General features: G+C 35.2%; 1 protein-coding gene across 3 annotated transcripts in view; it reads left to right on the top strand.

The window, feature by feature from the left end:
* Positions 1 to 3,725, top strand: part of LOC127880064 (swi5-dependent recombination DNA repair protein 1 homolog) — a 74,196-nt gene extending 70,471 nt beyond the window's left edge. For all 3 annotated transcript variants that reach the window (XM_052427297.1, XM_052427296.1, XM_052427295.1), the window contains 2 exons: positions 720 to 1,388; positions 3,230 to 3,725. In XM_052427297.1, coding sequence (XP_052283257.1) covers positions 720 to 1,388; positions 3,230 to 3,418 — 858 coding nt within the window. In that variant the 3' untranslated portion in view covers positions 3,419 to 3,725. The remainder of the gene's footprint in view (positions 1 to 719; positions 1,389 to 3,229) is intronic.
* The last annotated feature ends 11,977 nt before the right edge of the window (positions 3,726 to 15,702 follow it).

Below are 15,702 nucleotides of genomic sequence, written 5' to 3'. Positions count from 1 at the left end.
ATTGTCACACAAAAAAACATTAACAAGCATTTTGTATCTTGTTAAATCTATGTTCCATATCACATCTAGTGTTGAAATTTTGGCTATTGCTTTAAGGAGCACTCATTATTTTTGGGTTATCTTTATTTTACTAATACTCTATGATTTTTTTTTTATTTTGAGTGTTTATGGGGCTTTAAATATTTTTGGAGATTTTTGCCTATGGCTTATTTTTATTGTGCACAGCGTCACTGCATACCCTGTAGTTTGTTGTGTGAAGCAGACTAGGAAAAGTATTGCATGGATATGCAAACTAGTGAGCAGAAGACAACTATAATTATCAGTTACAACAGTATTTGTATGATAGAAGTTTATGTCAAGTTTATTGAACTTTGTCATTCTGTAAAAATTGTAGCTATACCTTAGCTCAATATGAAAGAAAAGAAGAAAAAGAAATGAGCCTTGATCTGAAAAAACCGGGTCTATTGTATTTGCCTAAAGTTTCGTCTCAGATTAGCCTGTGCAAACTGCACAGACTTATCAGGAAAAACACTTTCCGCTTAAACTGAATTTTCATTTAGAAGAGACTACTTAAAATGACAATGCCATAAGAATGGGAAGTATCTTGCTTTATTAGCCTGTGCAAACTGCACATGCTTATCTGAGATGACACTACCCACATGCATTAAGCCCCGTTTTCTCAAACCAAGGATTATAATGGTTTTAATACTCCTTCCCAGCTGAGCAGCAGTTTGAAAGACAGGCTGAAGAAATGTGGTCGCTTCCACTCCTCTCCCTACCATCCCCCTGAAGCAAGGCAGCAAACAAACACAACATTGTCATCCAATCCTAATCTGTTAACCAATGAGAATGAATCTGTATTGACTGATAAGAGGACGCATACAGTAAAACGTGGTAGTACAGACCATGGTTCTATAAACAAGGATAAATATGTAACATTAAAGTTTGATAATGACGTGACCTACTCTGATGCAAATACAGAGGTCTCAAGTGTAGGTTTGACATTAAGTGCAGAGATAAGTTCCCATGGCAATCTTCAAGATGATGCAATGGATTCAGTAACCCCTACTGCAACCTTCAAGACTCCTGTGAATGTAAGGTCAAGATCATCTATAAAGGTCAAAGGAAACAGGCTGACTTTCACTGACACCCAGGAAGCTAACGCTGGTGATACAAAATCTGAAACAAGCCCTGACAATTGTGACAAAGGAAGGGAGATAACATGTGAATCAGAGGATAACTCCGCAGCATCATCTGATGTGAAGCCACTGGAAAGGTGTGGGTTATCTGCCCCTGTGGTCTGTTCCATTGAGGAATTGGAGAGGCAGATTGCAGAGAAGGAGGAATTGCTACGGAAACTCAACATGGTGAAGATGTATCGGGCGAAGGTATTGAGTTCTTTATTCATTTAATCAAAAACAACTCATAATTTTAGTGTGTTTTTTTTATCAATATGTTGGTATTAAGTTCATTATTTAGTTCATTACCCGGTATTCATTTTATTAATGAAGTGACTTTCTACTTTCTAAGATAATGAAACTACATTGATCATGACTGGCAGATGACCCCTATTGATTTTCAGGTCACTAGGTCAAAGGTCAAGGTCACAGTGACAAAAAACGTATTCACACAATGGCTGCCACTACAACTGAAAGCCCATATGAGGGGCATGCATGTTTTACAAACAGCCCTTGTTAATATTTAAGTGTAAAAATTGTATCATACATAATTTTAGTTTCCTATTTTTGTCTCATAATCTCCTCTACTGGATTTTTGATATAATTTATCATTTAGCATAGCAAGAAAAGACAATTATTTTGTGACACATGTGTTCAAAATAATACTGTTTTGTCTTGACTAATTGTCTAGTCAACGATATATTTAAGTCAATAATGGAAATCAACTAGGACTGATCTACTAATAACACTCCCACATACAAAAATAAGAATGAGGTCACTCTGCCGGTCCATTGGTCAGTCACACAGCATAAAGTCCTACGTAAACATTTCTTATTTGATTAAGTTGAAGCTTTAAATAAGTCATCCTCATGATGTGAATTTCTGAAAGAAACTTTTCAGACCAAGAGTTCCATGAATTCCTGAGTTATTTGCAACATAACTTACAAAATGGTGGGATGACTTTAGTTATGTTTGTGACAATTGTAAGTTTGTGTTTTTCTCTGTTCACATCATTATATGGGCATTGCTCTGGGAAAACTGGGCTTAATGCACGTGCATAAATGGTCGTCTCAGATGATCTTGTGCTGTCTGCACAGGCTTATCAGTAACCACACTTTCTGTTGTTATAGTATTTTTTGTTTAAAGGAAGTCTCTTCTCTGTGAAAATCCAGTTAAGGCAAAAATTGTCATCCCTGTGCAGACTGCACTTGTATTAAACCCTGTTTTCTCAGGGCAGGGCTGGTATCACACAATACTTTCTAGCCCTGTAGGACAGGCTCATATATCACAAAATATTCTCCCCATTTAGAACAGATTAATTTCGCAAAATACTGTCTCCCCATTTGTAACAGATTAATATCACGAACTATTGTCTACCTATTTAGAACAGATAAATATCACAAAATATTGTCTACCCATTTAGAACAGGTTAATATCACAAAATATTGTCTCCCAATTTAGAACAGGCTCATATCACAAAATATTGTCTACCCTGCAATTAGAACAGGCTCATATATACCAAACTATTGTCTCCTCATTTAGAACAGGCTCATATATCACAGAATATTGTCTCCCCATTTAGACCCGGCTTTTATATCACAAAATATTGTCTACCCATTTAGAACAGATTAATATCACAGAATATTGTCTACCCATTTAGAACAGATTAATATCACAAAATATTGTCTCCTCATTTAGAACAGGCTCATATATCATAAAATAGTCTCCCCATTTAGATCCGGCTCATATATCACAAAATATTGTCTACCCATTTAGAACAGATTCATATCACAATACATTGTCTACCCATTTAGAATAGGTTAATATCACAAACTATTGTCTCCTCATTTATAACAGACTCATATATCACAAAATATTGTCTACCCATTTAGACCCGGCTCATATATCACAAAATATTGTCTACCCATTTAGAACAGGTTTAATATCACTAAATATTGTCTCCCCATTTAGAACAGGCTCATATATCATAAAATATTGTCTACCCATTTAGACCCGGCTCATATATCACAAAATATTTTCTCCCCATTTAGAACAACCTGGAGGACTTACAGGGTCTTATCGACAAATGGCGTGGGGTATCCCAGCAGTCCCTGACTGACCTCCATGCCTCGATGACTGATGAACCCCGCTCCTCTCTGACAAGGCTTATTGACCACCTGGGCATCGACCATGACCTCCTGAAGTTCCGGACTGATGACGACAATGAAAGCTTCTACTGAGACTTTGATGTTTGTATTGTATTAATGGGAGCTGTATGAGGCTGTCGAGAACACTGTTAGATGTTTTTAATGTTATAAACTGATCAGTGGCTGTTTGAATTTGTCTGGGAAAACAGGCTCGATGCATACATTAAGAGCTTATTTTGTTTCTTAGAGAATGGCTGTTTTTCACAAATTTGAAGAGTTTGCGCCTTAAATGTTATCAATTTAAAGAAGTTTGTGACTCATTTAGGTATTCACAATTTTTACCAGTATCGAAATTGTTTCACTATTTTGAACACTTTACGACTAATTTTTTTGCAAAATTAGAGGGAAGGCCACAAAGATGGGGAAAAGCCCTGCCATTAAATATTGTCTTGGATAAGCCTGCACAGTTTCCGCTGTATTGCAGTCTATTTTAAACATATGAAAGTATCTTCTAAACATATGGAAGTCTATTCTAAACGTATGGAAGTATCTTCTAAACAAATATCAAATCTATGTGGAAATAGAGGATATTTGTTCATGTGCGCCACTTGTGAAAAAATATTTTCTATGATCACTCGTGAAATAACAAACAATCTTACACTGACATGAACAAATTTTCTGTTTCTTTTATGCCCCTTTAAAAATAAATAAATTAACAGCTGTTTCCCTTTCGCTAAAAAGTTACCATTTCTCCTGTGGCGTATCTCCATACATTTAAGTGTGACGAAATGACGTCATTATACCAGCGAAATATTCCAGTTAAACTCTTTTAGAATGTAAATAAACGGTGAAAAAGCATAAAATAAAAATAAAATTTGTTGGATTTGTTGGAATGTCGATTTTAATTCACTCATGATCATAGAAAATATATATAAAATTATTTATGATAAACAAATAGAAAAAGTAGTTCCGAAAATGTATTATTTTCACCGGTGAAAATAACAACTTGTTTATTTTCACTGCTGTTATTTCACTGCAGAAATTTCATATTTTATTATTAGGTACAAAAGAAAGTGTCTTCCTTGAGATGTATGTTACCTGGGACAATATTTTTATGTCCCCCACCACTATTGTGGGGGACATATTGTTTTTGCCCTGTCTGTTGGTCTGTCTGTTGGTTTGTTTGCTCCAACTTTAACATTTTGCCATAACTTTTGCAGAAGGGGACATAGTGTTTCCGACAAACACATTTCTTGTTTTGCACATGTATTTTGCCCAGTTTTTCCAGAGACCATTTCATTTGTGTGCTAAATTGTTAATTGTTACCTGTTTCTAAGCTGTTCTCTGCCTTTGAAAACTGGAGTGTAGGGATGTAAATAAGTAAATTACTATTGTAAACTGTTCTATTCCTTTAAAAACTGAACTGTTTGTAATGTTATTTAATATAGAGTTTGTAGACAATAATTCATGAAAATATTGTGTTACGATTTTATTCCCTGCCTTTTGTTTGCAGGCTAGTGGGATATATTATCATTATTATGAATTGTTCTTTAAGAAAATGTTTCTGTTTTGTAATGAAAGTTTGAAATATAAACTGTATTGTTTGTTACAATTATGAACTCTTCATATTGGGAAATGAACTGTTGCTTGTGCGCTTTTATTAGCTCATCTATTTTTTGAAAAAAAATTATGAGCTATTGTCATCACCTTGTCGTCGGCGTCGGCGTTGGCGTCCGGTTAAGTTTTGCGTTTAGGTAGACTTTTCTCAGAAAGTATCAATGCTATTGCATTCAAACTTGGTACACTTACTTACTATCATGAGGGGACTGGGCAGGCAAAGTTAGATAACTCTGGTGTGCATTTTGACAGAATTATGTGCTATTTTTATACTTAGAAAATTGAAAATTTGGTAAAGTTTTGTGTTTAGGTCCACTTTATTCCTAAGTATCAAAGCTATTGCTTTCATACTTGCGACACTTACTTACTATCATAAGGGGACTGTGCAGGCAAAGTTATGTAACTCTGACTGGCAATTTGACAGAATTATGGCCCCTTTATACTTAGAAAATTGAAAATTGTGTTAAGTTTTGTGTTTTGGGCCGTTTTATTCCTAAAGTATCACAGCTATTGCTTTCAGACTTGGAACACTCACAAACTATCAGAAGGGGACTGTACGGAAAAGTTGCATAAATCTGGTTGTCATTTTGACGGAATAATGGCTCTTTTTTGACTTAGTAACTTTGCATATATGGTTATAATTTTGTGTTCACATCCACTTTACTTCTAAAGTATCAAGGCTATTGCTTTTAAACTTCAAATACTTTCATTAGGGTACTGTACCTGGCAAGGTGAATTTTACCTTGACCTTTGAATGACCTTGACTCTCAAGGTCAAATAATTAAATTTTGCAAAAATTGCCATGACTTCGTTATTTATAATCAGATTTGATTGATACTTTGACGAAACAACTCTTACAACATGACATACTACAATAGACTTCACCCAAACCATCCCCTATGCCCCCCCGATTTTTTTTTTAAAGATCATCTTATAAATGACCACACCCTCACACTATACCCCCCCCCCGACCCCACCCAACCCCCCTCCCCCATTTTTGTTTTGTTTTGGAAACATGGTTAAAAAACAAAAATATTTATTTTTATTATTTTATTTTTGAAAGACCATCCAACTATCCCACCCAAGAATCCCCCCCCCCCAAAATTTTTTTTTATTATTTTTCTTTTGTTTTTTGCATTTTTATTTATTATTTTTGGAAGATAATGTAATAAATGACCACACCCCCATACTATTCACCCCTCTCCACCCCACCCATCCATCTTTTTTGATTGAAGTATTGAGATAGTTCCCTTCACCTTTAAAAAGAAAAATAGATGAGTGTTCTGCACTTGCAAGGCGGTGCTCTTGTTGAAATACCGTCCAACCATCGCACCCAAGAATCCCCTACCCCCCACCCGCCCACACCCGATTTTTTTTCCGCATTTTTGGAAGATAATGTAATAAATGTCCACACCCCCACACTATGCACTCCTCTTCACTCCACCCCTCCCTCCTTTGTGATTGAAATTGAGAGTCCCTTCACCTTTAAAAAGAAAATACATGAGCGGTCTGCACCCGCAAGGCGGTGCTCTTGTTTTAATTTATTTGTGACATTTGATTGATTGGTTCATTGCGGGTCAATTAATTCACTTCTTCATGGTGTTTATTGATTGATTTTCAGACAGTGCAATAGTGATTTAACTTGTGTTTTCACTTACTGAATTTGATTAAAAGTGTATTCATTTGTTTGTTTTCACTTATTGAATTTGATTTAAAGTGGATTTATTTGTTTATATATTTATATATTTGTTTAAATAAATAAATAATAGATGAGCGGTGCTCTTGTTTAAAATTTTAACTAACAAAGTGAATTACTGATATTGCCAATAGTATCAATTCATTTGTTTATGATTGTATTATTTTAATGTAGGGACACATTTCTGTGGAGCAGGAGGAAACGAGTCCAAATCACATATACTTGATAAAGTATATATCCGTAGTATGTATGTATGTAAAGTATGTTGTTCTTGTACAATGTTGTAATTGTAAACAGTATATAGGGAGGTAGATAGGTATTGCGTATCTATTTTGAATAGAAATGATTTTATTCTGTGACGGACGATGGACGGACGATTATGTTTTACTGTGACACGACGACAATTTTGTTTTGTTCTTTGTTTGTTATATTGAGGACATCATTTTTCGGGCCAGGGAAGTATGTAATCGGGTTAAAACATTTATTTCAATGATTATGTTCTTTTGTTCCGTTTTAATGTAATTACTTCCCTTTATCTCATTATGTTAACATGGTTTATTTATTAAGCTGTTATCCTGTGGCCAGTCTAAATAATAAAAGTCAGTGAAGCATGTGATTATGTCAAGGTTAGGTAAATGTTAAGTCGTGCTTGACCAGTGGTTTTTCCCGCTCTTGCCTTTGTCTTCTGGTCACTTTCCACTTGGCCACTGACTTGTTCAGATCTACTTTTAAGAGTTGCCATTACTTCAAAATAAAGTTAGTTCTATTTCTACCTTTTGCATTTACTCTTTCTTGTATTTGCAGTGAGTTGTATTTATGTTGTGAGTTGATATAACTCGTATTTGATAAGTAATGAGGTTAAATTCAGAAAAGCAGCATTGTCATTCTAACGTGCTAACGAGTCCTATAATTCACAGTTTCCCATACTCTTCACATTTATAATCTTATTTGCAGCATAAGCACAGCATCCGCAGAGATTGATTTTAGAGAGAGTTCCGTACACATTCCACACATTCTTTCGAGAACGAGAAAGAGTTTAGATATTATATATTTGTATGTTTATGTTGTATATGTACCATTCTGACATGTTACCAGATCTTTTATTTATATTTCATTGTAACTTGTTAAAGGCCACACATGATATGTTTGATATATTTGTTACTTTGACGTAATGTATGATACCATGTTTATAATATGTTTCAGTGACATGGAATTCGTATTCAAGAAACCATATATTCGGGTTGTTTTGATTATATTATTATCCTAGTTTCGTATAATAATTAACTCTTTTTTTTGGTAAATATTCTTTAAGCTATGCGCATTTGTTATTTGTAAAAAATATTTGTTTTTAATCTGACGCACATATTTACACATCGGTCATTCAGATTTATCTTGTGCCGATTGACAGTGAAACTGCTTATTCAGTTGCCTTCACCGAGCGTGTTCGATTTTGACTTTATGTAAATGACTAAAATAAACCTTATTAACGGGCATCTTTATTGTATTAAGTGATTTTATTTTGACCTTATATATATATATATGATTGTTAAAACAAAAATGGATGTAATCTTATTTTTGTTTTAAACAATGCACAAAATGTGAATTTTCCCGCCTGCAATGTCATTTAGGTATGTATACAACTTCTGTAAAAGGTTTAACGTGGTAATTCAGTGACAACTTGTTTCTGTGAAAGATATATTTCATAATAAGATTTCCCTATATACTATAAATAGATAGTTACGTCAGTAAAGGCCGATGCGTTCAAATATAGTTATACTATTTATATATATACACCAATACTTAAACTAACACTTCAACTAACACTTAAAGTGTTACACTTAAAGTGTGACACTTAAACTAAAACTTAAAGTATGACACTTAAACTAACACTTAAAGTGTGACACTTAAACTAACACTTAAAGTGTGACACTTAAACTAACACTTAAAGTGTTACACTTAAACTAACACTTAAAGTGCTACACTTAAACTAACACTTAAAGTGTTACACTTAAACTAACACTTAAAGTGTTACACTCAAACTAACACTTAAAGTGTTACACTTAAACTAAGACTTAAAGTGTTACACTTTAACTAACACTTAAATTGTCACACTTAAACTAACACTTAAAGTGTTACACTTAAACTAACACTTAAAGTGCTACACTTAAACTAACACTTAAAGTGCTACACTTTAACTAACACTTAAAGTGCCACACTTAAACTAACACTTAAAGTGTCACACTTAAACTAACACTTAAAGTGCTACACTTAAAATAACACTTAAAGTGCTACACTTAAAATAACACTTAAAGTGCTACACTTAAACTAACACTTAAAGTGCTACACTTAAACTAACACTTAAAGTGTTACTCTTAAACTAACACTTAAAGTGTTACACTTAAACTAACACTTAAAGTGTTACACTTAAAATAACACTTTAAGTACTAACACTTAAAGTGTTACACTTAAACTAACACTTAAAGTGTTACACTTAAACTAACACTTAACGTGTTGCACTTAAACTGACACTTAATGTGCTACACTTAAACTAACACTTAAAGTACTACACTTAAACTAACACTTAAAGTGCTACACTTAAACTAATTATACTGCTACTTCTACGACTACTATAACATAAACCTTCCGCATCATCTACCTCTACCACAATTACTACTTCTGCTACTACTACTACTACTGCTACTACTACTACTACTTCTATTACTACTGCTACTACTACTACAACTTCTACCACCACCACCACCACAACCACCACTACCGTTACTACTACAACCACTGGAACTTCTACTATTGCTACAACAACTATAATATATATATATACAAATATTACTAATATATGGCAATGAATGAGAACCTAAGTTCTATGTGTCTATGAGAACCTAGTTTCTCATGAAAAACCTAGTTTCTCATGAGAACCTAGGTTCTCAAGCGTAATCTAAGGTTTTCAAATGAGAACCTAGGTTCTCATGAAAACCTTAGTTCTCATGAAAACCTTGGTTCTCATGAGAAATCAGGTTTCTTGGGATTTCCTAATTTTTAGCTCCACTGGCCAAAGGCCAGCGGGGCTTATGTCATGGTCCTGTGTCCTTCGTGTGCGTGCGTGCGTGCGTGCGCTAACTTTTTCTTAAAACATCTTCTTAACTACTGGTCCAATTCTGATGAAATTTCTCAGGAATGTTCCTGTGGTGAACCTCTTTCAAATTTGTTCAATTGATGCCCCTGGGGTCAAATTTGACTTTGCCCCTGGGGTTCAAAAAATTGAAAATTTGCTTATATAAGGCCTATTTTGTGCAAACTTTATAAATCTTCTTGTCAAGAACCATTGGGCCTAGGGCTACCAAACTTGGTATGTAGTGACATTTTATAGTCCTCTACCAAGTTTGTTCAAATTGTGCCCCTGGGGTCAAATTTGAACCTGCCCCGGGGGGTCAAAAAATTGAAAATTTGCTTATATAAGGCCTATTTTGTGCAAACTTTATAAATCTTCTTGTCCATAACCGTATGACTTAGGGCTATCAAATTTGCTATGTAGTGACATCTTATAGTTTTCTACCAAGTTTGTTCAAACTATGCCCCTGGGGTCAAATTTGAACCTGCCCCGGGGGGTTAAAAAATTGAAAATTTGCTTTTATAAGGCCTATTTTGTGCAAACTTTAAAAATCTTCTTGTCCATAACCATTGGGCCTAGGGCTACCAAATTTTCTATGTAGTGACATCTTATAGTCCTCTACCAAGTTTGTTCAAATTATGCCTCTTTGGTCAAATTTGACCCTGCCCCGGGGGGGGGGGGGGGGGGTTAAAAAATAGAAAATTTGCTTATATAGGGCCTACTTTGTGCAAACTTTAAAAATCTTTTTAATCATAACCATTGGGCCTAGGGCTACCAAATTTGCTATGTAGTGACATCTTATAGTCTTCTACCAAGTTTGTTCAAATTATGTCCCTGGGGTCACATTTGACCCTGCCCCGGGGGTAAAAAAATTGAACATTTGCTTATATAAGGCCTATTTTGTGCAAACTTTAAAAATCTTGTCCATAACCATTGGGTCTAGGGCTATCAAATTTGCTATGTAGTGACATCTTATAGTTTTCTACCAAGTTTGTTCAAACTATGCCCCTGGGGTCAAATTTGAACCTGCCCCGCGGGGTGAAAAATTGAAAATTTGCTTTTATAAGGCCTATTTTGAGCAAACTTTAAAAATCTTCTTGTCCATAACCATTGGGCCTAGGGCTACCAAATTTTCTATGTAGTGACATCTTATAGTCCTCTACCAAGTTTGTTCAAATTATGCCTCTTGGGTCAAATTTGACCCTGCCCCGTGGGGGGGGGGGAGTTAAAAAATAGAAAATTTGCTTATATAGGGCCTACTTTGTGCAAACTTTAAAAATCTTTTTAACCATAACCATTGGGCCTAGGGCTACCAAATTTGCTATGTAGTGACATCTTATAGTCTTTTACCAAGTTTGTTCAAATTATGTCCCTGGGGTCACATTTGACCCTGCCCCGGGGGTCAAAAAATTGAACATTTGCTTATATAAGGCCTATTTTGTGAAAACTTAAAAAATCTTCTTGTCCATAACCATTGGGCCAAGGGCTACCAAATTTGGTATGTAGTGACATCTTATTGTCCTCTACCAAGTTTGTTCAAATTAAGCCACTGGGATCAAATTTGACCCTACCCCGGGGGGGGGGGGTCAAAAAATTGAAAATTTGCTTTTGTAAGGCCTATTTTGTGAAAACTTTAAAAATCTTCTTGTCCATAACCATTGGGCCTAGGGCTACCAAATTTGGTATGTAGTGACATCTAATAGTCCTCTACCAAGTTTGTTCAAATTATGCCCCTGGGGTCAAATTTGACCCCGCCCTGGGGGGTCAAAAAATCGAAAATTTGCTTATATAAGTCCTATTTTGTGCAAACTTAAAAAATCTTCTTGTCCATAACCGTATGGCATAGGGCTACCAAATTTGGTATGTAATGACATCTTTTAGTCCTCTACCAAGTTTGTTCAAATTAAGCCCCTTGGATCAAATTTGACCGTTCCCCAGGGATCACAAAATTGAACATATGCTTATATTGGGCCCATTTTGTGCAAACTATAAAATCTTCTTGTCCATAACCATTGGGCCTATTTCTATCAAATTTGGTAGGTAGTGACATCTAATAGTTCTCTACTTAGTTTTTTCAAATTATGCCCCTGGGAACAAATTTGCCCTTGCCCCAGGGGTCACAAAAATGAACATATGCTTAAATAAGGCCTATTTTGTGCAAACTTCAAACATCTTCTTGTTCTTAATTATAGAGCCTAGGGCTACTAAATTTGGTATGTTGTGATATCTAATAGTTCTCTACCAAATTTGTTCAAATTATTCCCCAGGGCTCAAATTTGACCCTGTCCCGGAAGGTCACAAAACTGAACATATGACGTTTACCAGGGGAGATTACTGCGGCCGTGTGGCTGTGACCACCACCAACAACAACATCTTGTAAACATGAGATAAAACCCTGTCATTTAGTGCCATTTTAAATCCGATGGTGACTGCTTACAAAGGAATTGAAGTAAGAACATGTGTTCTGAATTTTTTTTTTATAAACTGAAAAAAGTCGGGATTTATTTAAATATGTCGAAAGTGACCATATATCCGGTTTAAAAAAATTTCGGATGACATGTTTATTTAATGTCTTTTTTGTAGTGTTTAAACCAGTTTAATAATATCTTATTGATTTTAAAACACAACTTCCATGAACATAATTATTTCCATAAAAGTCAATATATGATTCTGCATTGTAAACTCAAACTTTGTGTCCAAGAGAAGGTGTTGGAATTAATGAAGTGCAATGTTCTTAACTGTCTATATGCTGCTTTTTAATAACTAATGATTCATTGTTCCATTTGTGAATTGTGACTCATGAATTGTGGAGATATGATTGTCAATTGTTCAACGATCTATATAAATTTCTGATCATTTTATAATTTTCTTAATATAAGTTATGAATTGATCTTAGAAGTCATATGGATTACTTAATTAAATACATTTATAAATATAAGAAATAATCTTTAGATTATCATAATATTCTCAGGCCTGTTGGTCTAAGGGATGTGTGGGTTGTAAATTATATGTATGCCCCTCTTCGAAGAAGAGGGTGTTTATTGTTTTGCACATGTCGGTCCGTCCGTCATCCGTATGTCCGTCCACCAGATGGTTTCTGGATGATAACTCAAGAACGCTTAGGCCTAGGATCATGACACTTCAAAGGTACATTGATCATGACTCGCAGATGACCCCTGCTGATTTTGAAGTCACTAGGTCAAAGGTCAAGGTCACGGTGACCCGAAATAGTAAAATGTTTTCCGGATGATAACTCAAGAACGCTTATGCCTATGATCATGAAACTTGATAGGTACATTGATCATGACTCGCAGATGAACCCTATTGATTTTCAGGTCACTAGGTCAAAGGTCAAGGTCACGGTGACCGGAAATAGTAAAATGGTTTCCGGATGATAACTCAAGAACGTTTTATGCCTAGGATCATGAAACTTCATAGTTGCATTGATCATGATACGCAGATGACCTCTATTGATTCTCAGGTGAAAGGTCAAGGTCACTGTGACCCGAAATAGTAAAATGTTTTCTTGATGATAACTCAAGAACGCTTATTCCTAGGATCATGAAACTTCATAGGTACATGGATCATGACTCGCAGATTACCCCTATTGATTTTCAGGTTAATAGGTCAAAGGTCACGGTGACTCAACTTAGAAAAATGGTTTCCGGATTATAACTCAAGAACACTTACGCCTAGGATCATGAAACTTCAAAGGTACATTTATCATGACTCGCAGATGACCCCTATTGACTTTCAGGTCACTAGGTCAAAGGTCAAGGTCACGGTGACTTCACAAAAAAAAAAGGTTTCCGGATGATAACTAAAGAAAGCTTACGCCTAGGATCATGAAACTTCATAGGTACATTAATCATTACTCACAGATGGACCCCTATTGATTTTCAGGTCACTAGTTCAAAGGTCAAGGTCACAGTGCCAAAAAATGTATTCACTCAATGGCTGCCACTACAACTGACAGCCCATATGGGGGGGGCATGCATGTTTTACAAACAGCCCTTGTTTGAGATGATTCTTTACAAAGAAAGATGCTACTATTGTATTTGTTATAAATGTTTGAAAGGCTCTAAGAAGGAACCAGAGATTATTTACCCTTTACCAAACACCAACAGGATTTTACGGGTTTATAGCAGACGACTTTATAAAAAATTATGATAAAATGAGAAATTGCTCAAGATGAGCAATTTCTCCTTTTATCACAATTATTTCTACCCTACCTGATTATTTCCTTAATATTCCATTACAATTTAATTGTCGTCTGCAACCTTTTTCAAATTGGAAAAATCCAAAATGTGTCGTTTGGTAAAGGGTTAAGGCATTTTGATTCCTACGGGTCTTGTGAATCTGTTTCAAATCAAATGCGTATATTTGATCTTCAGCATCTAAAAATATGTGAAATAGAAAGAACGACAATATCTTTTGGAGAGATAAATGTACCTACGTTAAAAGCAATGGGACTGTGCTTCAAAGGAACAATTCCCGGGCTTTTTAGTCTGTTTAGTTAACAAAGCAATGGGACTGTGCTTCAAAGGAACAATTCCCGGGCTTTTTAGTCTGTTTAGTTAACACGGTAGTAACTTTTTCCATATATAAAAATGCTCACCGTTCCAACTTTAAGCGCCCAATGGGACGAGGGATAGACAGAGAAAGTCACATGCTTGAGTACATTTCAACCCATGCGCATTGCGGTTTTTTTCGCATAAAAAAACAGTGGAGCGATACAGGGCCATCATGGCCCTCTTGTTATTTTTATTTTGAGACTAAATATTGAAACAAATTCAGATCAATCGTTACACAATACCTTGTTACAGCATTAAATGAGTTTCAGATATTCAGTTCCCTTCTTCGGGCCTAAAACGACTGTACGGTACAGTTTTCTATTTTAAGTATGCCTGTGATATAGTAAGCAATCATTATGGTTTAAATAAAAGTTTTATCTCTATTGATAATGTGTAATAATGTATCATTCAATCGTAGGATATCGGCAACACTGCAAGAAAAACTTATGCACTAAAGACTTTGCAAACATATTTCAATAACTTTAGATATCTGCAAAAATAAAGTTCTTAACGGCATGTTTTCATTCTGTCCAGCCCGTGTGTAATCATATGTGAACCCCATTGATCATGCGCCCTGAATAATATGTCTCCCGTATTCCAAACGAGCAAGTTTACGCGTAATTCTGAGAACCTAGGTTCTCATGAGAAAGCTAGTTTCTTGGGATTATGTGTCGATCCGCTTGCCATACTAATACTTAAACTAATACTTATACTACTTCTTCTATTTCTACGTATTATACTGCTACTTCAACGACTATTATGACTTAAAGCTACCGCATCATCTACCTCTACCACAATTACTTCTAATACATGTACTGTAAGTAATACACTACTATTACACCTATTACTCATACTTTAATTTATGATACATGAACTCTACTAGTTTATGGTGATTCTGCTGCTTATGAAACTGATATTGTTGTGGATGTTGTTGATGATTATGCTGCTACAGCTGCTTCTGCTTCTGCGTCTGGTGATGATGATGATGATGATGGTGATGATGGTGATTATGGTGACTTTGTTGATAGTGGTGATGCAGAATAATATAATGAAGAAGAAGAAGATGATGATACATTATATTATTATCACCACCAATACGTCCGTCCCTTGTGCTTTTCTTCTGTTCTAATTAACACATTATTTATATACGTAATTTATTCTTAAGATTTGTGTCGCCTGCATAAATGTAGGTTAACGTTGTTCACACCAAGCGGGTGCATAAGTGAACAATGACAAAGTGGATATCACGTTTGCCATCTCTATTGTTTATATTTAATTGGGGGATTAATGATTATCCTTTGTAATCATCTAGATAGACCATTCAAAAACGGCCTACGGTGCAATTATCCATACGTGAATATAG

The sequence above is a fragment of the Dreissena polymorpha genome, chromosome 4 (assembly GCF_020536995.1).
Source record: "Dreissena polymorpha isolate Duluth1 chromosome 4, UMN_Dpol_1.0, whole genome shotgun sequence".
In the NCBI taxonomy this organism is placed as follows: domain Eukaryota; kingdom Metazoa; phylum Mollusca; class Bivalvia; order Myida; family Dreissenidae; genus Dreissena; species Dreissena polymorpha.
This window is presented reverse-complemented; position numbering and strand designations above follow the sequence as displayed.